At 47.7% G+C, this 27,264-nt stretch overlaps 2 protein-coding genes across 4 annotated transcripts in view; both read left to right on the top strand.

The window, feature by feature from the left end:
• Positions 1–9,728, top strand: part of KCNIP3 (potassium voltage-gated channel interacting protein 3) — an 80,424-nt gene extending 70,696 nt beyond the window's left edge. For all 3 annotated transcript variants that reach the window (XM_066267733.1, XM_066267732.1, XM_066267734.1), the window contains 3 exons: positions 6,408–6,512; positions 7,163–7,225; positions 7,849–9,728. In XM_066267733.1, coding sequence (XP_066123830.1) covers positions 6,408–6,512; positions 7,163–7,225; positions 7,849–7,896 — 216 coding nt within the window. In that variant the 3' untranslated portion in view covers positions 7,897–9,728. The remainder of the gene's footprint in view (positions 1–6,407; positions 6,513–7,162; positions 7,226–7,848) is intronic.
• An 8,049-nt stretch (positions 9,729–17,777) lies between these two features.
• Positions 17,778–27,227, top strand: LOC136330628 (fumarylacetoacetate hydrolase domain-containing protein 2A). Its single transcript, XM_066267714.1, has 8 exons — positions 17,778–17,941; positions 20,446–20,696; positions 22,525–22,741; positions 25,291–25,350; positions 25,533–25,695; positions 26,565–26,673; positions 26,783–26,870; positions 27,003–27,227. Exons 2-8 carry the CDS (start codon positions 20,452–20,454, stop codon positions 27,063–27,065), a joined length of 945 nt encoding a protein of 314 aa, XP_066123811.1. The 5' UTR covers positions 17,778–17,941; positions 20,446–20,451; the 3' UTR covers positions 27,066–27,227.
• Positions 27,228–27,264: the final 37 nt, after the last annotated feature.

The following is a 27,264-nucleotide window of genomic DNA, read 5'->3' as shown; positions in this document are numbered from 1 at the left end:
GCAGCCACCAAGGAGCTCTCCTCCTCTCCTGGGCTCTCCGTTCTGGACCCCAGAATGCAGGGAGCATGGGGCTGTGTGCCCCTCACCACACATCTCGATTTAGTTCAACAAGTGTCCCAGGATCACTTATTCTTACAGGAGGGCCTGGAGGAGACAAAGGTGGAGAAGCCTAGGATAGAGCTGGCCTTGGGTCCCACCAAGCAAGTGACAGTGTGGTCCCTAAAACATGGGGGACCTCGGGCCACAGTCAGGTTCTTTTGGCCCAAACAATTTTTATATATGAAATAGTTGCTACAGTTTCAAATTTTGGAGACAAAAAACTATCTACAAGGATACAAAAGATGGCAGCGGAGTAGGCGGACGCACAGACGCCCAGCTCTTAACACCAAACTGGAATACAAATCAATTTAGGAAAAATCAGCATGAAAAACCAACACTGAACTGCAAGAACAGCTCTCAAAAACCAAGGAGCAAAGAGGAAGACACAATAACCCTGGTAAGGAGTGCCTGAATCTCCTCTGCTTACAGGAACGGAAGGGGGGGGGGATGAGGCTGAGAGCCCAGAGAGGATTTCACAGAGGAAAAAGAGCAGAAACTACTGCTCACAGCTGCTTACCTGGCGACCAGGGAGCAAGGTGGGTTGAAAAGACCAGCTTATCTCCCAAGTGGAAAGGACAGGGAGAGGGACAGACTGTGAGGGGCTAAGGTATGCAAGAAACGAAATAAAAAAGCTGACTCATTCATTCTGGAGGCGGCCATAGCTGGGGGAGGGACTGAACCTTTCACAAAACAGAGCTGAAGTGCTTCCAGATCAGAGATCTCCAGGCATCTATCCAGCTCCAATCAGCGCAACAAGACACAGCTGAAAACAAGAAGTGGGGAGGAGGGGCAGTAACTCAGGTCTCCATGGAGATCTGAGATACACCTCCCCCTACTGAAGCTGAGAAAAAACCCTGCCCCCAGTGAGATTAGTTGGTGGAAGAGACCTTCAGCATCTCAGGTTACACCCACAGCATTCCTGGTTACAGTTTCAAGGAAGCCCCCTGCTGAGATCAGTTAACAAGACTATCACCTGTTAAGAAAACAAACAAATCAAGACTTCAAAGCTGCCCAAATCCGAAAGTGGATTACAAATAATAGCTGATACTAACCCAAGAAGACCTAGAAATAACACAACTGAAAACTGGAGGCAGACTAAAACACCATGATGAGAAGACAAAGGAGTGCAACCCAAATGAAACCACAAGAGACACCTTTGAGAGATGAGCTGAGTGATATGGAAATAATCAAATTTCTAGATGCGGAGTTCAAAATAATGATTGTAAGGATGCTTAGGGATCTTAGAACAACAATGGAGGGGCAGTTTGAAAACCTAAATAAAGAAATAGCAAGTATAAAAAAGAACCAGTCGGAGATGACAAATACAATATCAGAAATAAAGACCACAATGGAAGGAATTAAAAACAGGATAGATAGAGCAGAGGATTGAATCAGCGAGTTAGAAGACAACTGGAATGAAGGCATGAAAGCAGAGAAGAAAAGAGAAAAGAGACTCAAAAAGTCAGAGGAAACTCTTAGAGAGCTCTGTGACAACATGAAGAGAAATAACATCCGCATCATAGGGGTTCCTGAAGAAGAAGAAAAGGAACAAGGAATAGAGATGTTGTTCAATCATATCATAGCTGAAAATTTCCCTAAATTAATGCAAGAGAAACTCTCACAAGTCCAAGAAGCACAGAGGACTCCATTAAAGAGAAACCCAAAGAAACCTACACCAAGACACATCATAATTAAAATACCAAAGCTAAGCGATAAAGAGAAAATATTAAAAGCTGCAAGAGAAAAAAAAGTTATCACCTACAAAGGAGCCCCCATAAGGATGACATCCGACTTCTCAACAGAAACACTTGAGGCCAGAAGGGAATGGCAAGAAATATTCAAAGTAATGCAGAACAAGAACCTACAACCAAGACTACTTTATCCAGTAAGGCTATCGTTTAAAATCGAAGGAGAAATAAAAAGCTTCCCAGACAAAAAACAACTCAAGGAATTCATTGCAACCAAACCAATGCTGCAGGAAATGTTAAGGGGCCTGTTGTAAACAGATCAAAGTGGGAAAAGAATATAGCAAAAAACGGAATACACCTTTAAAGAAGAAAATGGCAATAAACAACTACATATCAATAATAACCTTAAATGTAAATGGATTAAATGATCCAATCAAAAGACATAGGGTAGCTGCGTGGATAAGAAAACAGGACCCATACATATGTTGTCTACAAGAGACACACCTTAGAACAAATGACACACATAGATTGAAGGTAAAAGGATGGAAAAAAACATTTCATGCAAACGGAAATGAAAAAAAAGCTGGAGTAGCAATACTTATATCAGACAAATTGGACTTTAAAACAAAGGATATAGTAAGAGATAAAGAAGGCCACTACATAATGATAAAGGGAGCAATCCAACAGGAAGATATAACTATTATAAATATCTATGCACCTAATATAGGAGCACCCAAATATATAAAACAGACTTTGATGGATTTAAAGGGCGAGATCAACAGCAATACTATAATAGTAGGGGATTTCAATACCCCACTAACATCACTAGATAGATCCTCAAGAAAGAAAATTAACAAAGAAACAGCAGACTTATTGGAAACACTAGATCAACTCGATTTAATAGATATCTTCAGAACCTTTCACCCTAAAGCAACAGGATATACATTCTTTTCAAGTGCTCATGGTACATTCTCTAGGATAGACTACATGTTAGGGCACAAAAGAGCTCTCAACAAATTTAAGAAGACTGAAATCATATCAAGCACTTTCTCCGATCACAATGGCATGAAACTAGAAATGAATCACAGCAGAAAAGCTCAAAAATTCTCAAACACATGGAAACTAAATAGCAGGGTGTTAAACAATGAATGGATTAAGAATGAGATCAAAGAAGAAATAAAAAAATTCCTAGAAACGAATGACAATGAGCATACAACAACTCAAAATTTATGGGACACAGCAAAAGCAGTGCTGAGAGGGAAGTTCATAGCACTACAGGCATACTTTCAGAAGCTAGAAAAAGCTCAAATAAACAACTTAACCCTGCATCTAAAAGAATTAGAAAAAGAACAGCAAGTAAAGCCCAAATGTAGTAGAAGGAAGGAAATAATAAAGATCAGAGCAGAAATAAATGACATAGAGGCTAAAGAAACAATACAGAGGATCAATGAAACTAGGAGCTGGTTCTTTGAAAAGGTAAACAAGATTGATGAACCTTTAAGTAGACTCACCAAGAAAAAGAGAGAGAGGACTCAAATAAATAAAATTAGAAATGAGAAAGGAGAAATAACAACTGACACAACAGAAATACAAAATATTGTAAGAAAATACTATGAAGAACTGTATGCCAAAAAACTAGACAACCTAGATGAAATGGACAAATTCCTTGAAACATACACTCTTCCAAAAATCAATCTGGAAGAATCAGAAAACCTAAACAGACCGATTACAACAAATGAGATCGAAACAGTGATCAAAAAACTCCCAACAAAGAAAAGTCCGGGGCCCGATGGCTTCACAACGGAATTCTACCAAATATTCAAAGAAGAACTAACTCCTATCCTTCTCAAACTATTTCAAAAAATTCAAGAGGAAGGAAGACTTCCAAGCTCCTTTTATGAGGCGAGCATAATTCTGATTCCAAAACCAGGCAAAGACAACACAAAGAAAGAAAATTATAGGCCAATATCTCTGATGAATATAGACGCTAAAATCCTCAACAAAATATTAGCAAACCGGATCCAACAATATATGGAAAAATTCATACACCATGACCAAGTGGGATTTATTCTGGGGAGGCAAGGCTGGTACAATATTCGTAAATCAATCAATGTGATTCATCACATAAAGAAAAAGAAGGAGAAAACCCATATGATAATTTCAATAGATGCAGAAAAAGCATTTGATAAAATCCAGCACCCATTCATGATCAAAACTCTCAGCAAAGTGGGAATACAGGGGACATACCTCAACATGATAAAAGCCATCTATGAGAAACCCACAGCCAACATCATACTCAATGGGCAAAAATTAAAAGCAATCCCCTTAAGATCAGGAACAAGGCAGGGGTGCCCCCTTTCACCACTCTTATTTAACATAGTCCTGGAAGTCCTAGCCACAGCAATCAGACAAGAAGAAGAAATAAAAGGCATTCAAGTTGGAAAAGAAGAAGTAAAACTATCATTATTTGCAGATGATATGATATTGTATATAGAAAACCCTAAAGTCTCAGTCAAAAAACTACTGGACCTGATAAATAAGTTCAGCAAAGTGGCAGGATATAAAATCAATACTCAGAAATCAGAAGCATTTTTATACACCAACAATGAACAGTCAGAAAGAGAAATTAAGGAAACAATCCCCTTCACAATTACAACCAAAAAAATAAAGTACCTAGGAGTAAACTTAACCAAGGAGACTAAAGACTTGTACTCGGAAAATTACAAAACATTGATAAAAGAAATCAAGGAAGGTACAAACAAGTGGAAGCATATACCGTGCTCATGGTTAGGAAGAATAAACATCATTAAAATGTCTATATTACCCAAAGCAATCTATAAATTCAATGCAATACCAATTAAAATACCAATGACATACTTCAAAGATATAGATCCCATATTCCAAAAATTTATATGGAACCAAAAGAGGACACGAATAGCCTCAGCAATCTTAAAAAAGAAGAATAAAGTGGGAGGTATCACACTTCCTGATATCAAGTTATACTACAAGGCCGTTGTACTCAAAACAGCCTGGTACTGGCATAAGAACAGATCAATGGAACAGAACAGAGAACCCAGAAATAAACCCAAAGTTCTATGGACAACTGATATTTGACAAAGGAGGTAAGGAAATACAATGGAGTAAAGACAGCCTCTTTAACAAATGGTGTTGGGAAAATTGGACAGCTACCTGCAAAAAAATGAAACTAGATCACCAGCTTACACCACTCACAAAAATAAACTCAAAATGGATAAAAGACTTAAATGTAGGCCGTGAAACCATAAGCATCTTAGAAGAAAACATAGTCAGTAAGCTCTCGGACATCTCTCGGAGCAATATATTTGCTGATTTATCTCCACGGGGAAGTGAAATAAAAGACAGGATAAACAAATGGGACTATATCAAACTAAAAAGATTTTGCACAGCTAAAGACAACAAGAACAGAATAAAAAGACAAACTACACAATGGGAAAACATATTTGACAATACGTCTGATAAGGGGTTAATAACCAAAATTTATAAAGAACTTGTAAAACTCAACACCAGGAAGACAAACAACCCAATCCAAAAATGGGCAAAAGAGAGAATAGACACTTCTCTAAAGAGGACATACAGATGGCCAATAGGCATATGAAAAAATGCTCAACATCACTAATCATTAGAGAAATGCAAATTAAAACCACAATGAGATATCACCTCACACCAGTCAGAATGGCGCTTATCAACAAAACAACACAGAATAAGTGCTGGCGAGGATGTGGAGAAAAGGGAACCCTCCTGTACTGCTGGTGGGAATGCAGACTGGTGCAGCCACTGTGGAAAACAGTATGGAGATTCCTCAAAAATCTGAAAATCGAACTGCCTTTTGACCCAGCTATCCCACTTTTAGGAATATACCCCAAGGACACCATAGAATGGCTCGAAAAGGAGAAATGCACCCGCATGTTTGTGGCAGCATTGTTCACAATAGCGAAGATCTGGAAACAGCCCAAGTGTCCGTCAGAGGACAAGTGGATTAAAAAGCTTTGGTACATTTATACTATGGAATACTACTCAGCCATAAGAAATGATGACATCGGATCATTTACAATAACATGGATGGACCTTGACAACATTATACGGAGTGAAATAAGTAAATCAGAAAAAAAACTAAGATGAATCCATACATAGAAGGGACATAAAAATGAGACTCAGAGACATGAACAAGAATGTGATGGCAACAGGGGCGGGGGGTTGGGGAAGGGGGGAGGGGGTGAAGAAGGAGAGAGGGGTTAGGGGAGGGGAGGGGCACAAAGAAAACCAGATAGAAGGTGACAGAAGACAATTTAACTTTGGGGGAGGGGTATACAGCACAATCAAATGTCAAAATAATCTAGAGATATTTTCTCTCAACATATGTACCCTGATTTATCAATGTCACTGCATTAAATTTAATAAAAAAAAAACTATCTACAACTTCTCTTGGAGAATTGGAAGCTGTCAGTGGGCAGAGTAGATGGGGACCCCTTCTGCTCACTCATACCTGCTCCCCACCTATGGAGGCAGCCCCCTTCCCTGAGGCCCTTGCACCTTCCCCCACCTTTGCAGCTGGACTCATGCCAGCCCCCTCACCCCCTCTAGGAGATGCTGGCCATCATGAAGTCCATCTATGACATGATGGGCCAACACACCTATCCCCTCGTGCAGGAGGACGCACCTCTGGAGCACGTGGAGAGGTTCTTCCAGGTGAGTGCCCAGCCTGGATGTGCAGGGAAGGCAGCAGGAAGAGGAAGGGGCTCCTGGTCAGGGTACCCTGAGCAAGCCACTTCCCTCTCTGTGCCTCTCCCTCCTATAAGGAAGTCATATGGGCATCTCCCACTCTGCCGGCTGTCAGGATCAGAGAAGCAAATTAAAATACCATCTCCACTCTCTGATCAGCTGAACCTTGGCTAAGAGGAGGCTGAGGTGCATGAATTCCAAGGTAGATGCCATCTTTGCTAGTGTTCTGGTGCCTTCTAAGAGCTCCCCCAGCCCTCCAGGGAAACTGTCTGCAAAAGGAGATGGATTTTCTGTGTCCATGGGACATGTGGCCCTCTTATGCCTTGGTTGCTCTCTCTGCCCTGGTTGCCTATCAGGGTGCATTCTGGAAAATCAAGCCCAAAAGGCCATCAGAAACAGCTGGGGGTGGAAGGCAGACTGGGGAGAGTCAGCTGTGGGGTGAGAGGGGCCTAGGAGAGCACTTCATGTGGCTAGGATCCAGTGTAGGGGACAGAGGGGACAGGTTGGGGTGGAGGAGGCCCATCTACTGCCACATCCTCAGGCCTGGGGCAGGAACTGTTCCTGCTGAGACCAGGCTACCAAGGGTGCCCCCACGTCTCCTCCATCTTGGGTTGCAGAAAATGGACCGGAATCAGGACGGAGTAGTGACCATTGATGAGTTTCTGGAGACCTGTCAGAAGGTAAGTGTTCTCTGGAGTTGAGAATACTCGGTGTCCTGCCCCTGCCAGTCCTCAGGCCACTCCCCACCTGCAAGCTCTACTTTAACTCTTTCGTCTGAACCCATCTCTCCATACCCACTACTGCCAGCCACTTGGGCACACCGTATCTCAGCCCCAGCCTTGCAGACTTTGAATTAGAGGGGGCAGATGTGGGGCCCACAGCAGGGTGATGAGGCCATGTTGCCCTTGGCTAGGGTCATACTGGGGGACAGGCACCTGGAGCCTTTCCAGCTTTGCTGACCCTCCTCTGCAGAGCAAACGGGGGAGGGGGCAGTGCACTAGACCTCTTGCCACTTGCCTTGCTCCCAGAGCGACCTCTTAGTTGCCCTTGGCCTCTTTCTCTGTGAGCAGCCAGGGAGATTTGTCTTTTAGTGAGTTAGCTGATCCCGGAGGGGCTGCAGTTAGGCCATAGGGCTGAAGGCAGGCTGTACCTGACCAGCTGTCCCTGGCTTAGGGACACGGACAGAGTGGTTCCTGCAGAGTTCCGATCCCTAATGAGCATCTGCTCAAGGTGGGTGGAGTTGGGAGCCACCCTGTTCGGTCTGCCTGGGTCTGACCCGACCTCTCATCCCCTCTTCATGTAGGATGAGAACATCATGAGCTCCATGCAGCTGTTTGAGAACGTCATCTAAGACACATGGGGGATTCCCAAGTGGCCATTGCCACCACCTTAATCCTGCCAGGAACAGCCTCCATGTGAAACTTTTTCTAATATATTTGCAAAAAGTGAACAGTTTGCTCCAGACACACACACACATGTGCGCACGCGCACGCCATTCCTCTGGGCTAGCAGAGGGGACCGAGGTCAGGGGAGAGCTGTATCTGGTTGGGCACTGGGTCCAGGTGATATGAGCCACACACCTCTAGCCAGCTTCATCCCAGGCCATCAGGGTGAGGCCGTCTCTGGGGTTGGCTGATGGAAGAGCAGTGTCCACAGCCGCCAGCTGCTGAGTGTGACCAGGAAAGTGCTCAATTTCCCTGCAGAGGAGGGTCCAGTGTCCAGAATAAAGGCTGCTCCTGTGTGAGCCCAGTCACCCTTCCCTCCTGCCACCCTTCTTTCCCATCGCCCATGGGCCCGGCTCTGGTTTTGTTCCTCCAGCCGTTCTCAGCCCACTGACCACACTCCCAAAATACCCCTCACTGCAGGACCTTGGAGGGGCAGCTGCAGTTAAAGGTGTTCACAGACTAAGAAAGAAGTGGTGATAGGGAAAGAGCCTGCTGCTTTCTGGAAAGGTTTCCTGGGTGAGTTCTGCTCCAGTGATGAGGGCCCTGTTGGCCCTCTGTCCCAGGAACAAGGCCCTTTAAGCTCAGGGTTGGGTCTCCTGGTGAAGAATATCAGGGGTGCTGTCTGCCGACTCCACCTGATGGAAGAAGCCCTCCCCTACTTGCCCAAGCCTGGCTCAGAGGGGATGCAGTGGTGGGGTTTCCCCCACCCTCAGGGTGCCCCAAGATCATCATAGGTCCCCAGAAGAGGTCATATGACTCAGGGACTGGCAGCCAGGTGACAAGCGAGCCTAGGCAGGTTGAGTCCCCCTCTGATTAAGGTCCTGAGGCAGTGTTGCCACCCCTCCCCATGGGCTCCCCCAACCCTATAAAAAAGCACAAGCACCCCAACAGCTCAGGTTGAGCCCATAAGGGGAGCTGAAGACACTGCTTTTCCTAGATGAGCCCTTCCTGGGAGACTGAGGCCGGGGTCCCAGTAGCCCTGATACAGTTGGCCCAGGGAAGGAATCGGGTCAGTTCTGTGCCTCAGAGCAGTGGGGCTCAAAGCCCATCCCAAACCCTGCTGACCAATGTTCAAAAGCACAAACCCTGGGACTCTGCTTGGCTGGGTTCTGCTCTGAGGATGGGGATGATGTCCACCTGAGGCCAGACATAGTGAGGGTTGAGAGGCCTGAGGCAAGTGGCAGGGCTACAGCGACCTCCAGGAAACAGAGATGACTGCTTCCACCTGCCCAGGCAGCACAGGCCCCTCCGAGGAACATTCCCAGACATACATTCCATCGGCGGCTACCACCCGTCTCTGCTCAACCTAGCCCCAGGGTGAGCAGGGCACTGTGAGGAAAAGTGGGATGGCAGAAGTTGTGGAGAGTGGTCTGGCATGGCCATGGGGACTCCTTGGCACCCACAAGTGGTCCTCCCCTTGAAGTTGCACTGACACCCCATCTCCAGCTTGACTGGGGTCCCTCTCCCCTCATCCAGGAGGGCACCAGCTTTCCCTGGCTCAGGGATTTTTCCCCACCTCCACCTCAGCCCAGTCCTCCCAGCTGGTGTAGCTCTGCTTCTCAGGGCCAGGCCATAGGACAGGGTCACCACCATCCCTAGTCCCCTTGGCCTCGACCAGACCAGCTGTTGTCCAGCCAGGAGAGGTCTGTCTCCCGTGCTGGGACTCAGACTGGCCGCATGTCTGCATGGCAGAAGCGTTTCCCTTGAGCACAGCCTGGGAAGGTGATTCCTGTTCTCAGTGTCCCCCAATATACAGTCCTGTATATTTTAATAAAATAAACTTGATGAAGGAGAGGGACTCTCCTTGGCTTTATCCTGACTGAATTTTGGTCTGTCCCCTCCTATCTCTGCTGTTATCCACAACTCCTGCCCCCGTGCTATGCTGGTAAGTGTTGTAATTTGCCACATATTGTCACATTGGCCAATTTCCATGCTGGATTTCAAGCTCCCAATGTGCTGTCACTGAAGGGGGAGTTAGGAAGCGATGGCCACAGTTGGAAGCCTTTATGAGAAAAGCCAGCTCTGTAGCCTCCACACAGAGCCAGCAGGCAGGGGACCTTCTTGAGGTTCCATTTATATTTCATTCCCAGATCATTTTTCTTGACCAGTTCCAGTAATTTCTGCATGTTCCCTTGGCTGGAAAGTGCAGGTCACAGGGCAGAGCAGAATTTGCCTGAAGATGTCTTTCTTTCCTGTTTTTATTTTCAAAAGTGTAAACTCAGTAAGGGTTATGCCAGGGGAGGGGCAATAAATGAAACCCTGGGGGAGGAGCAAAAGGGGGTCCCCAACTTGGGGGGTATAGAAGAGGTAGGTTCTGGTGGGGTTTGGTAGTGCTTCAAGAGCCCAGCCCATGTGACATCTCCACAGTGACGCAGATCCAAGCCTCCAAGGGTCACCAGCTTTGGCTGATGGGTATCTCAGCAGTAGCCAGGAGGGCAGATGACAGGACCGCCTTCCACCACCACACACATCAGAAGTTCCACCCTACCTGAGTTTGAGGGCCTTACCTTAGCACAATCCCAGCAAGGGAGCCACCTGACTTTGCTGTCTGGGATGGGATGGCTGGCCACTATGTGGAGCCTATTCATCCTAGCTACAGCCAGATGGACAGGATGGAGAAGCTGAGCTGAAAGGTATTACGACCTCTCAACCATTAAAGAGTAGAGTCAGGACTTGGACCCTGGACCGTGGCTCCAGGTATAAACACTGCACCACCCACTTCATGATGGGCACAGAGCTCAGAGTAGAGAAAGCCATCTATCATTCATCCATCCATCATCCATCTGTCCATTTGTACATCTGTTTCCCACTCATCTACTCAGCACTCTGCTGATCCAGACAGTCAGAGGGGGTGTCCAGGCTGTGCCCTCTGTGGCTGAATGGCAGAATAGAAGGACCTCTGGTCTCCGGGTCAGGAGATCTCATTCCTGATCTGGGACAAATCCCATTCTCTCTGTCTCTGTGCCCTGTCTCTGTCTTCTGCCTCTCTCTGGGTCTTGGTATAGGAGAAAAGAAAGGAACACTCTCCAACTCAGTTTAAAGACTGGCATTACCAGGATTAAAAAAAATCAGTCATGAATAGATTAAGAGAGAACAATTATAGGACATTCTCAAATATAAACAAAGATGTAAAAATCAGAATATAAGTAAGTAATCTTGGCCTTGGCTGGTTGGCTTAGCAGTAGAGCATTGGCCCGGCATGTGGAAGTCCCGGGTTCGATTCTGGGCCAGGGCATAGAGAAGTGCCCATCTGCTCCACCCTTCCCCCTCTCCTTTCTCCCCATCTCTCTCTTATCCTCCCGCACCCAAGGCTCCATTGGAGCAAGGTTGGCCCAGGTGCTGAGGATGGCTCCGTGGCCTCTGCCTCAGGCACTAGAATGGCTAGTCACCTGGAGCAACAGCCCAGATGGGCAGAGCATCGCCCCCTTGTGGGCATGCCAGGTGGATCCCGGTTGGGTGCATGCGGGAGTCTGTCTCCCATTTCTCACTTTAGAAAAATACAAAAAAAAAAAAAAAAAAAAAAAAAAAAAAAAAAAAATATATATATATATATATATATATATATATATATATAATCTCATTTCCACAAATGTAAGTTATATACATGATATATGTAACATTTCATAAAAGGTTTGGGTTTATCCCAGAAATGCAAGCTTTAACGTTAAAAAAAATAATAGGCACTTTAGTTTCCAATAATATGGAGTATCCAGGAATCTGGATTATTCCTTCCACTGAGAACAACACAAAATATGTTTTCACCTGGGTCAGCGACACTTGCATGGACTGTCCGAGCCAGTGAGCTGTAAAGGGAATGTGTAGACTCCCACCTTCAGGGGGGCTTGGTGGTGCTGAGACTGAGAGGAGAGTGGGATGTAGGCAGGGCCCGGTCTGCACAGGGAGGGTGTCTGTGGCTGGTACTGGAGACAGCAGGGCCAAGAGTTATCTTGTGCCTAAGTAGGGCCAAAATGAGGGGGTCTAGAAGAAACTCTCCATCCATCTCACCATATCCTGGCACTTATACGGGGAAATTGCATATATATCAAAGAGAAGATACAGGTCTGATTAGCCCTTGTCCAGAGTTGAGAGGTCCTGGAGAAGGGGCCATGAGATGGGAGTGGGACTGAGAAAGCCAGGCATGGCACTGGGAGGTATTCAGGCTTCTTCTGAGCAGGCACCTAAGCGCTGCCCTCTTGGGTAGTGCTGACCCCATCAGGAGACTGTCCAACACACAGACTCTCCAAATGCCCCCAGCCATCTGATGGGTACCTTTTTGTTCTGTATTTTCCTTAATAAGGAAACCCCAGCTACCCTCTAACTCACCTGCCCCAGCCCTACTTATCTTTGCTCTCACACCTGGATGCAGGCACAAGTTCCCCTCTGCTCAGCTGTCTTGGCTGGCTTTGAAAATTACCAAACTGTCCCATGGATGCAGGATCTATGTGTACCCCAACCCTCTGCCTGAGATGGCCCTTCTGTTCCCCTGGCCACGAAGGCCCTCAGGAGCTTCTCTCTCACATCCCAGGGCGCCATGTGGGCACTGAGGAAAGTCAGCTGATTGGACACCAGTTTGCTACATCGCTAGCATTGGCCTTCTTCCGGCAGTAGCCCCCAATCTCCCTGGGATCCCTCCCCACTTAGGACATCTGGAACCCTAACTCCAAGGCCAGTACCTAAGCCCGCTGGTACGTGGTCTGCCTGGTCAGTGATTGGTTGAGAGCAGACACGTGGAGCCAAGGAGGCCCAGGGAGACCCAACCCAGGAATGCTGGGAAAGGTTCTTCTCTCACCTTCTGAAGCTTTAGGGACATGAGTCCTCGGGCTGATGCTGCCATTTTGTCATTGGGGGAGGCCTGGGAATGAAGCTAGTGCAGAAGAAGGGCTGGCTGAGGAATGGAGACAGAGAAAGTTGGAAAGGGAGGGCAGGGTTCAGCCCTTGAGCTCAAAATCGAAATGTACCTGAAGCAAGCCCCTCCCAATCTCTAGATTCTCACTTATATGAGTGCCTCATAGGCTCCCCACTCCCAAACACTCCACCCCAAGCTAGTTAGAACTGGGCCATCTGGCACTTTTAGCTGAAAAATATCCAAGTGCTATAGCCCTTAATGTCAAGCTCAACTGTGGTATGGACATGCTTTCCAGATGTCAGTGAGCCCTGGGGGAAGGGCGCCAGGGGCAACATGCCCAGTGCCATCTCCCCTGCCCGACTGTGGGCCTCTTGCTAGTAGGAGCCATGGTGTTCACCCCTGGAGCCCAGGATGGCCCTGCAGCTGGCACATAGGGCGACAGTGGTCAGTAATGCTGCTGAATCAAAGGGTGTAGGGAACAGACCGCCAGAGGTGTGCTACCTGGGTCACAGGCCAGCTCAGGAGGCACCAGGGTCAAAGTCTGACACACAGGGCACCTCGTCCTGAGCACTCGCCCCAGCCCAACCAAGCCCAGCCCTCTTCCATCCACTTTCCTGTCCTGAACAATTCTGGCTGCATCCAGTTCCCTGGAGCTTAGCTAATAGAGCCAGGGAGTGCTTTTCCCTGTTTTGAAAAATCACCAAATACAGTAAAACATCCAGAAACTAAAAATAAGGCCCCAAAGAGAAGGCAATAAGTCAGTCTCCAGTTGCCAACTGCCAGCCAACAAAGCTTAGGCAATCCTCAAGCTTCCTTTACATCAGTTCTCACGAGTGGAGATCTGTGTCTCCGTCTTCATTTCTCTCAGTAGAGCAGGCTGGTACTTCAATGAAGCCAAATAGCTTTCTCTTTGTCTCTCTTCTTTTCCTCATCATTTCCTCCACAGGTTTCAGGAAGCTAGCTCAGCTCTTCAAGTGTTTATATGCCCAATATGTACATTAACTCCTGTGGCAATAATCTTGCCTTAAACTTGTTTGCAACAATGCCAATAGCTGGGTGACACTATAGACTTCCAGTTTTGCCATTTTTGTGAGGTGCTCCTTTTTGAATAGTCTCCATTCCCTGATGTCTATATTAGCACTTTTCTCATAGATTCTCATGTTCGTGGCCTAAAAAGCAACTCTATATTTCTAAAAGCCTAGAGAACATAGAATGGGTACCTCTCCTCTTTTCCTTTGTGTTGGTAATTTTGGCCCCAGCCAACAGGTTAGTGCCATGTTTTCAAATTCACTAATCTTCTGCATTGTTGAATCTGCCCTTAATCAATCTAGTGTTTTGGGTTTTTTTTTAAATTTCAGACATTGAAGTTTATATCAGTGGAAGTTTGATTTGGGTCCTTTTTAAAAATATCTCCCATGGCCCTAAATAACTTTGAACGGATGAGGTACAGTTATAGTAACATAATAGTCCTGTTAATTATAACACTTGTGAGTTCTGAGTTGCATTAAAATGCTTGATATTTCTCACTGTGGGTCATTTTTTCCTGCTTCTTTCCAAGCCTGGGTTATCTTTGATTAGATATTAGGTCTTGTGAATTTTATCTTGTTGGCTGCTGGATATTTTTTTATTATTTATTTCAATAAACATTATTGAACTTGGCCTGTGATATAGTTAAATTACTAGAAGTCAGTTTGATCCTTTTGGGTCTTGATTTTATGATTTGTCAGGCAGGTCTAGGGTTCCCTACAGAGGCAAGACCTTCATAAGTACTCTACCCAGTGTCCCATCATTTCTGTGTTTTTCCAATCTGACTAGTGGGCAGAGACAATGTTCCTGGCTGTAGGGCCGGTGACCGTCATCATGGACATGTAGGTTCTCATTGGATTTAGGCAGACGGTAAAGGAACTGTGGAGCCAGAAAATGGTGGGCCATTTTGTTTATTAAAGTCTCGTAATAGCAGATGAGAAAACAGGCAGGGCTCCCAAGCCCCTCAGCATCCCGGACTCACCCAAACTCACAGGCAGAGATGGATTTAACGGGGGCTCACCGGGCATGCGCCCTGGGCCCCAGCTTCTGAAGGGCCTTGCACAACCCCAACTTTACACTTTTTTCTAATGTAAGGGGCCCAATATTTTCTTCTGCGCCTGGGGCCTCAACTGACCTTAATCCGCCTCTGCTCACAGGCCCCCACCAGCCTCAGCAGAGTTCGGCCAAACAGGCCAGGCTGAAATCTCTGGGCTCCCAAACCCCTCAGTGCTCTCTCTCTCTCTCTCTCTTTCTCTCTCTCTTTCTCTCTCTCTCTTGACTCCAGCAAAACAAGCTGTGGGGGAAAAACCTCTTCTCCAGCAAACAATCACTCCTCCCCAGGACAGCAGGCAGTCCACAATTTGCTATCTGCCACAGATTATACACACATAGTGCTGCCCCAATGCAAGTGAGCAGACCTAAAAAGCATTTGTAACAAGCTTGTTTGCCCAACACTGGCCTTATGCAATCTCGTGACACTGTTCCCTTCTGATTTTTCTTGATGATTTTTTCCCTGGTCTCAGGAAGCTGCCTCACAGGCATGTACTGCTCAAGATTCTGAACACTTGATGGAGAACCTCTACAGAACACTGTCCTGCAAACTCTGGCTTCCTTGGTCTTACTGGGCCTTCAGCTCCATTTCAGCAACTCATGGGGTATGCTGGCTCCGCCTTGGTACCCCTTCTTGTTCCTCAACCTGACAACCTGACTGATTGATATGTGTTCTTCATTACTTGAAGTCCAATTTCTTGAAAACTATTGTTTGTATATTTATTTGGTTGTTCTATGCAAGGGTAATGTTGGAATCCATGGGAGTCCAAAAAGACCAGAGTAACAGGCTTTATTGAAAGGAAGAAAGGAACCCTGCCGGGCACTTCTCCGGGGAGAAGAGCAACGGTTACAGACTAGTGGCGAATTTTATAGGGTTTGGAGAGCCTGTGGAGGTACTGAGTCAAAAGTTCTGGTACATTCCCTTTTACGGTTTTAGGATTTCAGCTTTCTGGAATGCTCCTTCTTGGGCAGTTGATCACAGCTTTCTGGAACTCTTCTGCCTTAGGAGCGATTATCCAGTAAGTAAGGGTGAGGCCAGGCAGCCAGGTGGGACAACAAAAGGGCACTTGGAGTTTCATATCTCTATCAGGTAAATCTGTCCCTGTTATTCCATCTTGTCCAGAAGTAGAAGTTCTCCTCTCCTTGGCATTTGGAAGGTGTGGCCCCTGACCTCTGCCTAAGTTATGTGTCCCCTGTCTTCCTGTTCCCTGCAGTTTCTCTCACTGCTTCTCTGGTGCTGCCCACCCTTACAATGTGGGTCTCCTGACTGGTTTATGCCAGGCTCTCTAGTACATTCCCTCTGTTCACTCCCACCCCACAGGTTTCATTGCTATCGCTATGTTGACCTGCATCTTGAAGCCAGACTAGAGTCCATGCTCCAGACTCCCCAGTCTGCAGTGCCCCCTTGAAGGTTCCACAGGCACATCAAATACAACCCATCCAAAACTGAGCTCACCACCCTATCCCCAGAACTGCTGTCCCTCCAGAACTGTTTTTATGAATGGCACTGCCAACTACCAAGCCAGTGACCTAGGAGGCAGCACTGTGCCTCCTTCCCCCTCACTCCACCTACTGTGAAGCTGTCAGTTCTACTTCCTGAACATCCCTGGACTCTTCTCATTTGCAACGCACACCAAGCCACCATCGCTCTCATCTGCACCACTCTCACCCAGACGCACTTTGTTGGAGGTGTGACTAGAGTAAAACAACTCGAATGCAAGTCTAACCATGGCATATCCTCTGAGGACCTTCCCTGGCTTCCTGTGTACTAGATAAGACTCAAAACTCCTTCCTGGGACAAGTAAGGCTCTTGATGATCTGGTCCTTGATTAAGTCTTGGACCTTTCGCCCAGTGCCCCTTTATAGGTTGCTCTTTTCCAGAGGCCTGGAGAGCTTGGGTTGTAACTGCCTGATTAATTAAACTACCTCTCTAGGAGAATGTCTGTCCTCTGACACTGGAGGTTATGCCTCCCCCCTCCCCTTCCCTGCCCTGAACCCAACACAGTGCATATGAAGACAGGGCTGCTGCATATGGGTGTAAAGATTGGACCTGCAGTCAAAAGTGGTGGTTCCTGCCTGACGAGGCAGTGGTGCAGTGGGGAGAGAGCATCAGCCTGGGATGCAGAAGATCCAGGTTCTAAACCCTGAGGTCACTGGCTTGAGTGCGGGCTCTCCAGCTGGAGTGAGGGGTCGCTGGTTTGAGTGTGGGATCATAGACATGACCCCATGGTTGCTGGCTTGAGCCCAAAAAGGTTGCTGGCTTAGCCCAAAGTCACTGGCACGGCTGTAGCCACCCGCCCATCTAGGCACATGAGAAAGCAATCAGTGAACAGCAATAAGGTGCCACAAGGAAGTACTGATGCTTCTCCTCTCCCTTCCTGTCTGTCCCTCCCTCCCTCTCTCTCTGTCTCACGTACACACACACAAAAATGGCGGTTCCCCTCCTCACTGCCTGTGTCATCTTGCGCAAAGCACTTCCAGCCTCAGGTGCCCCACACGTAAAATAGGTGCAATCATCCTTTCTCTTTTCAGTAATATGCCAGAGACTTGTCTGTGTCGACCAGCGCGCTATAACTTGATTTCTTCTACCGCATTTGCCCAACGATCAAAACGGTGTCTCGCTCACAGCCAGGGAGCCGACACCTGGAGAGGAGAGCGGCGCCCAGGGCGCAAAATGTCAGGAAGCGCTCGCTCTCTCGCCGCTGTGAGCGCAGAACGCCACCGCACTTGCTCGCGCGGACCCAGCCCAGAGGCCTGAAGGTCCCTGGGTCGACCACCTGCGCTCTAGGGCTGGACCCGCCCCTCCAACGTAACTTCCGACTAGGGACGATGCGCCCTGCTATTGGCCGTTGTCCTGGACGTCACGGAGGAGCGCCGCTTTTGCCGACATCTTATAAGAGAAGCCGCCGGGAGCGCCGCAGCGGTGGCAGGTTGGAGGGTCGTAGTCACGTGGCTTTACTCCAGTGACTCGGTGCCGCGTGCTTGGTCCGACAGCGCCGGGCGCCCTCCCGACCGACCCCTGCGGCCAGGTAGGTCCGGTTCGGACCGGCCTGGGGGGATCCCCCGCGCGAGGTCCCGGCCAAGGGCAGGACTGGACCTCTGCCCCGGCCCCTTGGACCACACGGAAGGGACTGCGTGAGCGCCCACTGACTGCCGGGCACCAAGTTGACCATGTAGGAAAACCGAGGGACTGGACCAGGGTGCTTTGCGTGTGGAAGGACAGTGGGACACCGTCCCAGGCACACACGCGTCTCCAAGCTGCGATGCTGTGTGCTGTTGCCGCCTCACATATCTTTGCTTAAGGACCCTTTGTCAGAGTCGGATCGAGCTTCGGCTCTGCTACGGAGTAGTAACTGCGGAAGCGCCGGGGCCACTTTCTGACAAGATACCTTGGCCTCAGTGCCCTGTTCTGTAAAATGAGCGCACTGCCCGGGGGGATTGTGGTAGGACCTAGTGAGAACCTGCATGTATCTGTTACATGAGAAGGGCACTGTCCGTCATTGTGATCTGGGCTTGTCTTGGAGAGCAGGTGACCAGTATTACCCCTGAGGCGGCAGCCAACCGGTGACCAAGCTTCCCTGAGCATGGCTGAGAGCAGGCACCTGTCTGGGCCTCTAAAGGATCTCCAGTTGGAGGCCCCTACTTTTCACCACAATCTTCTGGGCTAAAGTGCTTTGTGGGGGTAGGCTAAAGCTGGATTATCTTGTTTGCACACTACCTGGTTTCTGAACCAAGAACTTAAATGTCACCTGGATTTGGATTCAAGTCCCAGCACTTTCCCCTCCTTGGGAACATGGGGAAATCCCTTAACCCCTCTAAGCTTTAGTTTTTTGCATCTGCAAAATGAGATTTAACAATACTTACCTTCCACAATTATCGAAATAAATCAGACATTGTGAATAAAGCTCTTAAATGAGACCTCACATTCAGTGGGAGCAATTACTGTATATATTTTAGTGGGTAGAGTGTCTGAGCACATGCTCTTTGGCTAGAACAGGCTTTATCAGTGGCATGATTGTGTTGCAGGAAGGGACACTGATGGAGGATAAGACACTCAGATAACTTGACTAATAGAGAGAGGAGAATTTATTAGTAGCTGGAGGAGCATGTGGGGCTAGTAGCACCAAATCACGACCTCTGCAAATTAGATTTTCTTACAGGTTATACATGTATACCTTTACAGTCTCCAAGCAATGAGCACATGATTCTTTTAAGGTTTCCCAGGACTCAAGGAGAGGGGAGGGGGAGTTTCTGTGGGGTCAGCAAGGTGGAAGGGGTTTCTGGGTCACAGGTCATAGCTACATACAGATCCTACTTTTCTTGCTTTATGTTGCAAGTGGCTCCAAGCAACTATTTAGAGAACTATGGGATGTAGATAATTTATAACTGGCTGACTCAGTTATCCCTGCTGGCTCCTTTCCATTGTATTCTTCTGGTTTCTCCCTTCTCAAAGCAGAAGGGAGGCTTGCACCCTCCTCATTCTCCCCTTTGAGACTCTAGAAATTCCTTTTATGCTAGAGTCTCACATTCTTAGCACACATATACTTTTCATCTACCCTATAGCTTCTGTTTCAGTCAGGGAACTCACACCCCCTTTCTGCATGACCCATAGTGGCACATGCATCAAACCTGAGGGTGATTTGTTCTGGACTTCCTTTGAGCAATGGTTGGTCCGGCTTCCCAACCCCTGACTCCGACTCCTCCCTTTGCTATTTTTACCTCGAACACTACTTTAGCAGGAGGGTCTGTGGGGTCATAACAAATATAAGGTTGGCTATTTCCCGGGTCACATACTGAATATTGAGTGTGATTATTGGTACAGGTCCCTTTCTGAGTTGGTGGAGACCTTTTGGCCTTCCTTGGTGACATGGATACACAGTTCACAGTCCTCTGCCCTGGTTCTCCTCCCTCCCCAGAGTCCAATTATAAGGAGCACCACAATGAGGTTCCTCAGGCTTCAGCCGTAGGTGGACCAGCTAGCTTCCAGTTTGTGGCTGGAGCAGAGCATGTTGTCTTTCTTAGGGTCAGCTTACAGGGGTTGGCAGGTCCAGTCTCTGCTGTCCATGAGGGCATCTCCACAGGGGCTGCAGGCTTTAGCCAGCTGTGGTGAATCCAGGCAGGTATGCCTTCTATCTTGGCAGCAGTAGGAGTAAGGATCACAGTGTAGGGTCCTTACCACCTGGATCAGAGGGGAGCTGGATTCCAATCCTTGACCCACATCTGGTCTGGGAAAAAGAATGGACAGGGGCAAACAAACTGATCGGAGCCCTATCTAATATCCACTTGGATATGGTACAGGCTACCTTGTCTAAAGCCTCTAATTGCCTGTGCAGTTCTGTTTCTCCTAGTTCTTGGGGGTGGGGGTCCCTGAAAAACTACGTAATATTGGGGGAAGACTATTGTATAATATCTCATAAGGTGAGTACCCAGTGTTCTTGGATGGGAAACACCGAATTTTGAACAGAATAAAAAGTAAAGCTTGTACTGATGTAAGATCCCCTCTGCACCCTGTGGCCCACTTTTGTCTCCATAGACTCTGATGCTATTTCTTGGCAGAAGAAGGTTGCTCACAGCTCTGCTGCAGGCTCAGCAGTGGCCCTTTCAACCCTCCAGAGACATGAGACTGGTGCAGTTCCAGGCACCTCACCTGATGGGACCTCACCTGGGCCTGGAGTCAGGGAATGGTGGTGGGGTCATCAACCTCAACACCTTTGACCCCACTTTGCCCAAGACGATGTTGGAGTTCCTGGAGCAGGGAGAGTCTGCTCTCTCAGTGGCAAGAAGGTAAACCAGCAGGCAGCGTCACCCTGGGTGGTTGCCTGGTCCCACTCTCCCTCCTCTCACTCTCTTCCTGCCCTGGGAAACAGAACCAGCAGGTAGTTCTTTTGCAAGGGAGCAGGGTAGCCTCAGCTTTCCTTTCTCACTTATTCTCTTAGTGAAGAGCCTTAGAAATCTTACATAGCAGCAACCTCAGTTTATAGAAGGGGAGACTGAGGTCCTGGGAAGGTGATTATCCTAAGATCACAAAACTCCATTGCATTGCCTTCCCTGGGGCTGAAGGTGCTGCCCAACCAAGGGGTCTGGGACCTGGGCTTCTAAGTGGCATCTTGGGAAGCTAGGGGAGGGATTGGACTCTTGGCTTCTTCAGGGAAAGAGGACTGCAAAGAGATGAATTTAAAGATGATTCTTGGAGCCTGACTAGGTGGTGGCACAGTGGATAGAGTGTCGGACTGGGATGTGGAGGACCCGGGTTCGAGACCCCGAGGTCGCCAGCTTGAGCGTGGGCTCATCTGGTTTGAGCAAAGCTCACCAGCTTGGACCCAAGGTCGCTGGCTCAAGCGAGGGATCGCTTGGTCTGCTGTGGCCCCCCAGTCAAGGCACAATGAACAGCTGGAGAGCCGCCGCAGGGAATTGATGTTTCTCGTCTTTCTCACTTCCTATCTGTCTGTCCCTCTCTTTGTCTCTCTGTCTCTATCAAAAGAAAATAAAAAAGGTGATTCTTGGATTTGGACTAGATTAGATAGGAACCTCCCTGAAACCAGGAGCCCTGTGTCTAAAGGTACTGATGAACAGTAAACCACTTTGAGATATCATCTGTACCTTTTAAACTGGAAGAAATACAAATGTTTGACACTACACAGAGTTGGTAAGAGTATGTTTCCCAAACTTCATGTTCTCCCAAGATTGGAACCTACTTCCATATCCCTTAATAGGGGACTTGGGTTTATCTCTACAGTGTAGTAACATGAAGCTATAATACACTGTTATGGTGAGATCTTAAATATATATATATATATTTTAATGTGTATATAGTGTGCTATCTTTTCATATAAAATGATGAGAGGAGGAGAATAGGGTAGCTGCGAAGAGCTGCACAGGACACAGTGTGTCTCCAAGGCTGGAGCGTGGTGACTAGGAGAAAGAGTAGAGGAGTTCCCTTCCCCATTGCTTCCATCTACACCTGAATCCCCTTACATGGATGTGTAGTGCCCGATGGGGTAAAGGAAATCCACAGTGCTCTGATGTCAAGAAACAATAGCTGACCTTGATTTTCACACTGAAGCCGATGGTTGACAGATCTAGAAAAAATATTTTAAAAAGCAAACTACAGGCCCTGGCTGGTTGGCTCAGCGGTAGAGCGTCAGCCTGGCGTGTGGGGGACCCGGGTTCGATTCCCAACCAGGGCACATAGGAGAGGCGCCCATTTGCTTCTCCACCCCCACCCCCTCCTTCCTCTCTGTCTCTCTCTTCCCCTCCCGCAGCCAAGGCTCCATTGGAGCAAAGATGGCCCGGGCACTGGGGATGGCTCCTTGGCCTCTGCCCCAGGCGCTAGAGTGGCTCTGGTCGTGGCAGAGCATCGCCCCCTGGTGGGCAGAGCGTCACCCCTGGTGGGCGTGCCGGGTGGATCCCGGTTGGGTGCATGCGGGAGTCTGTCTGACTGTCTCTCTCCGTTTCCAGCTTCAGAAAAAAAAAAAAAAAAAAAAAAAAAAAAAAAAAAAAAAAAAAAAAAAGCAAACTACAAGCTACAAGCTGCTGTAGGATCTTCACAGCATCCCCCAGGACTGCTGGCCTACTCTCAACCAGCCCCTTTCTTTTGCTCTGGTCTCTGCAGAGCCCTGGCTGCCCAGTTGCCAGTCTTACCACGGTCAGAGGTAACCTTCCTGGCTCCAGTCACCCGGCCAGACAAGGTGGTGTGTGTGGGCATGAATTATGTGGACCACTGCAAGGAACAGAACGTGCCTGTGCCTAAGGAGCCCATCATTTTCAGCAAGTTTGCCAGCTCCATTGTGGGGCCCTATGATGAGATAGTCCTCCCACCTCTGAGCCAGGTTGGTGCCTCCCTACTGCCCTCTAGAGTTACTGGGGCCCATGACAAGGGCATGCAGCACCCAAGGTACAGGAGCCACCTGTCACTTAGTAGTGCATTAAATAGAAACTACAGGGGATTATGCATTAATAAGACTGGCCTCAGGAAAAGTAAAATAGAAGATAGACCCTTCCATTCCCATTTGTATTACAGAAGTAATCATTGTAGACAGTTATAAAATTCAGCATGTGCCTTCTATGAATAAGGACAATGTCCTACATCAGTGGTCCCCAACCCCCGGGCTGCAGACCGGTACCGGCCCATGGGCCATTTGGTACCGGTTCGCAGAGAAAGAATAAATAACTTACATTATTTCTGTTTTATTTATATTTAAGTCTGAACGATGTTTTATTTTTAAAAAATGACCAGATTCCCTCTGTTATATCTAAGACTCATCTTGACACTTGTCTCGGTCACGTGATACATTTATCTGTCCCACCCTAAAGGCTGGTCCGTGAAAATATTTTCTGACATTAAACTGGTCCATGGCCCAAAAAAGGTTGGGGACCACTGTCCTACATGACCATAATACCATTATCACAACCGAGAAAACCAACATGAATAATCTCTAATATAGATATTATATATAGTCCAACTAGGAGATGACTTTCAATTTGAGTACTGTTTTGTCATTTGATTACCCAGGATCAAACAAGGCCATACATTATATTTGGTTATGTCTCTTTAGGGTCTATAATCTACAGATCCACAGGGATCCAAGGACTTTTTCTCAAATGGCCAGTTAGTAAATACTAAACTTTGAACGCCAGATAGAGTCTTTTGCCACTGTCTGTGACAGCAGCATGGCTGATCCATAAGGGAATGAACGTGGTTGTGTTCCAGGAAAGCTTCATCTGCAGAACCAGGCGAGCTGGCTTTACCTATGGGCCAGACTTTGCTGACCTCTGGTCACTGACCAACAGTCTGCTGCTCTTTTCTCTCTGTCATGACACTATTTAAAGAGTCCAGTCAGTAGTCTCATAGCATGTCCCACAGTCTGGATTTGTCTGGTTTTGTCCTCCTGCTTAGATTCAGGTTAAACATTTTTGTTAAGAGTTCTACACAAGTGTCTTGGTCCATTTGGGCTGCTCTAAGTAAATAGTCCAGGTGGCCTGTAAACAACAGACATTTATTGTTCACAGTTTTGGAGGCTGAAAGTACAAAATCAAGATGCTGATACATTTGGTGCCTTGATAGGCCATTCCCAGTTCCTAGATGATATCTTTCTGTGTGTTTCTACATGGTGAAAGGGACCAGGGAAACCTCTGGGGTCTCTTATAAGGGCACTAATCCTATTCGTAGGGGCTCTACCCTAATGACAGTTACCTCAGGGCTAGGTTTCAACATGAATTTGGAGGGACACAGACATTCTGTCTATAGCACAGATATTGTGGCCTTACTGCATCCCCTTGGGAGGCTCTTGTCAGGTGCCTAAAGTGATCACCTGGTTCACTCGCTGCTCACTAGACACCTTCATTGTGAAGGTGCATTTCTCTGGTCATGTGCAATCTGTAGTTGTTTGAGACCATGGGGCTGCCTTACTGCCCTACAGTTTTACTGGACAATTCCCTGGTCATCTTTCCCTGACTCCATTATTGCACTGGGGGTTCGAAAAATAAGACTTTTCTATCACACCTTCCATTTTTATTAGCTGGCATTTCATGAACAAGAGCTGCCCCCCCCCCCTTTTTTTTCTCCATTCCTTTAGTGTCACTGAATTCCTGATTTTTATTTTTAGCTAACATGTTGTAATCCATCATTTGGTCTTTTTATATGCAGATGATCTCAGTTTGGCCAGTGGGGGTGGCTTCAAGTTGGCCCCCATCCCTGTCACTTTTTAAGTACTTCCTTGCTTTCTGTACAAGAATGCACAGGCTTGTCTTACTGTGTTGGACCTGGAATTAGCCATTTCCCCCAGGGTACCTGGTTCGTTCTAGTGGAGAGCGATACTAGAGACCAAGGTGGCTGTCAGGTGTGCTCACAGCATCTCTGGACCATTCAAAAGAGCAGCCAGTTTAAAAGGTTAGATTTTATGTTTTTGTAGCACTTTCCTGATAAGGGAAAGGCTGAATATGTTTTCATTTTCTGTGGCCCTGTGCATTTTTTGTGAATTGCTTACGCAAACCTTTTGCCCATACTTATTTTAGCATGTCGAGCTTTTTATCATTTGAGTTAATATATTAAAGCACTAGAATGGTGCCTGGCACATGGTAGTTAGCTATTATCACTTGGTATCCATCCTTTTTTGGAATTATCGAGTGACTTTTAAATTTAGTCCCTCGATCAGTGTTGTTCCTTTAGTCACCATGGGAGTTAAGCCTGCATCCACTGGTGCTGCCTGCCATTGCCCAGGCACAGGGTCTACAGGTCACACCTTGCTTTCATATGACTGTGGGCCAGCAGCTGACCCCATTGTTGGAGGCCGAGACCCCGAAACACAGCATGTAGCCCCTTTAGCACAGGAACAAGCCTCAGAGCCGGGTTGTTCACTGCTCCTTTCCCACTCTACAGCAGGTGGACTGGGAAGTGGAGCTGGCCGTGGTCATTGGAAAGAAAGGCAAGGACATCAAGGTGAGGTTGAAGGGGTGGTATCTATTGAATCTGGCCTCAGTAAGTGGTCAGCTGGGGTACCTGCCTTGTCCTTTGCTGAGCACCTTTGGTGAGCTCTGGCTACTAACGTGGGATAACAGCTTTGTTACAGCAGTTCGTATCACTGATTTAACCTCCAATCTGGCCAAACCCCCACCCCCTAGGCCACAGATGCCATGGCTTATGTGGCTGGCTTCACTGTGGCACATGACGTAAGTGCTCGTGACTGGCAAGTAAGACGCAATGGAAAGCAGTGGCTGCTGGGGAAAACCTTTGACACCTTCTGCCCCCTAGGCCCTGCCTTGGTAACCAAGGACAGTGTAACAGGTAAGTCTCTGACAGCCCCCACAATGGCTCTTCTTGCTCTGCTCGGCTATGTCAGAGCAAAGAAATACCAGTGCTCAGGAAATGGGATTGGGGACTGCTCAATGTGGAGCCTTCTCCTCAACTACCTTTCACTGGTTCCTTAGCAAGCCTCACCCTGGCCATGAGTTCGCAGCGGGCCTCCTTCCACATCCCCTCATCCCCTAGAGGACCACAGCCACAGATGTGGTGACTGTTCCATCAAGTGAATTGCAGAGAACAGCGGTCCCCTGATGGGTGGTCAGGCTTCCCCTAGCTGCCACCATCTAGGAGAGTCTTCCAGTTGGAAGCAAAGCTGGCCCTTGAGCATCACAAAGAATGACTGCCACAAAGCCCCTGCATTTTCTTCAGTTTGGGAGATGGAGAGGACCAACAGTACTGTGACCAGGGCAGCGAGCAGGGAGAAAGGCGGTGGTGCAGAGGGCCGAGTGTGGCCATTTGGGATGGGGGTGCATATGACTGATGGGGTTGGCCTCACACCATCTTGTACAGTCAACAGTGCAGTTAAATTGTGTCCCAGCTGCTCTAAGAGGGTGTGTTTGTGACTGTAAAACAAAAGTGTGGTTAGCCAGGACACTTACTGGTGAGTGCCCTCTGCCAGTCAGGTGCAGGTTCACTGCCCTGCTCATGCTGTTCCCCATTGCATTACAGATGTGAAGTCTTTATACCTGCAGTTGTCAGCCTTTGCTGTACAATTTTTTAAGGCAAAAATAAAAATTGACATTTTTTCTTCCCCTGGAGGGTCTGGAACACATCTTAATTCAGCCAAGTGACCACTGGCAGGTGGGCTTGGGGAAAACCGGAAACCCCAAGATGGTGGTTTTGCATTTCAGATCCACACAACTTAAAGATCTGCTGTCGGGTGAACAAGGAGCTGGTCCAGAGCAGCAGCACCAACCAGATGGTGTTTAAGACAGAAGAGCTGATAGCCTGGATCTCCCAGTAAGTGGAATAAAACCCTGCCCCACAGAGCCAGCTGCAGCTGAGCTGAGCCCTCAGTCCCAGGCTGGGGCACCTCAGCCCCTGGTCTCACCTTGCCTTTTTGCCTCAGGTTCGTCACTCTTTATCCTGGGGACATCATCCTCACGGGGACCCCTCCAGGAGTTGGTTTATTCAGGAAACCTCCTGTCTTTCTCAAGGTAGGTTAGCTAAAAGGAAAAGGACCCAGAGGCCTTTCACGCTTGGCTCAGACTTAAGAAACCCAGGCCTGTGTATGTGTAAATATGTGAGTCAGACTGAGGACTGACAACCTGGTGGCCACTCTGTTGCAGAAGGGCGATGAAGTCCAGTGTGAGATTGAAGAATTGGGTGTCATCGTCAACAAGGTGGTGTGATGGCTCCTGCTGTGGTTCTGAATTTAAGACAAGAGGTGGTACTTCCATCCTTCTCAGCCCTGTAAATGGTGAAGCCCAGTGGTAGCCCCCTTAAGGTTCCTCATCTAGATAGAGAGGAGGAGGTAGGGCTCTCCTCACAAATAAACTTAGGCTAAAGCAGCAGCTTGGCTTCTTCCTGCCTTTTATAGTTTGTTTCAGG

The sequence above is a fragment of the Saccopteryx bilineata genome, chromosome 3, assembly GCF_036850765.1.
Source record: "Saccopteryx bilineata isolate mSacBil1 chromosome 3, mSacBil1_pri_phased_curated, whole genome shotgun sequence".
Lineage (NCBI taxonomy): Eukaryota > Metazoa > Chordata > Mammalia > Chiroptera > Emballonuridae > Saccopteryx > Saccopteryx bilineata.
The sequence above is the reverse complement of the archived record's forward strand: the minus strand, read 5'-3'. Positions and strand labels throughout refer to the sequence as shown.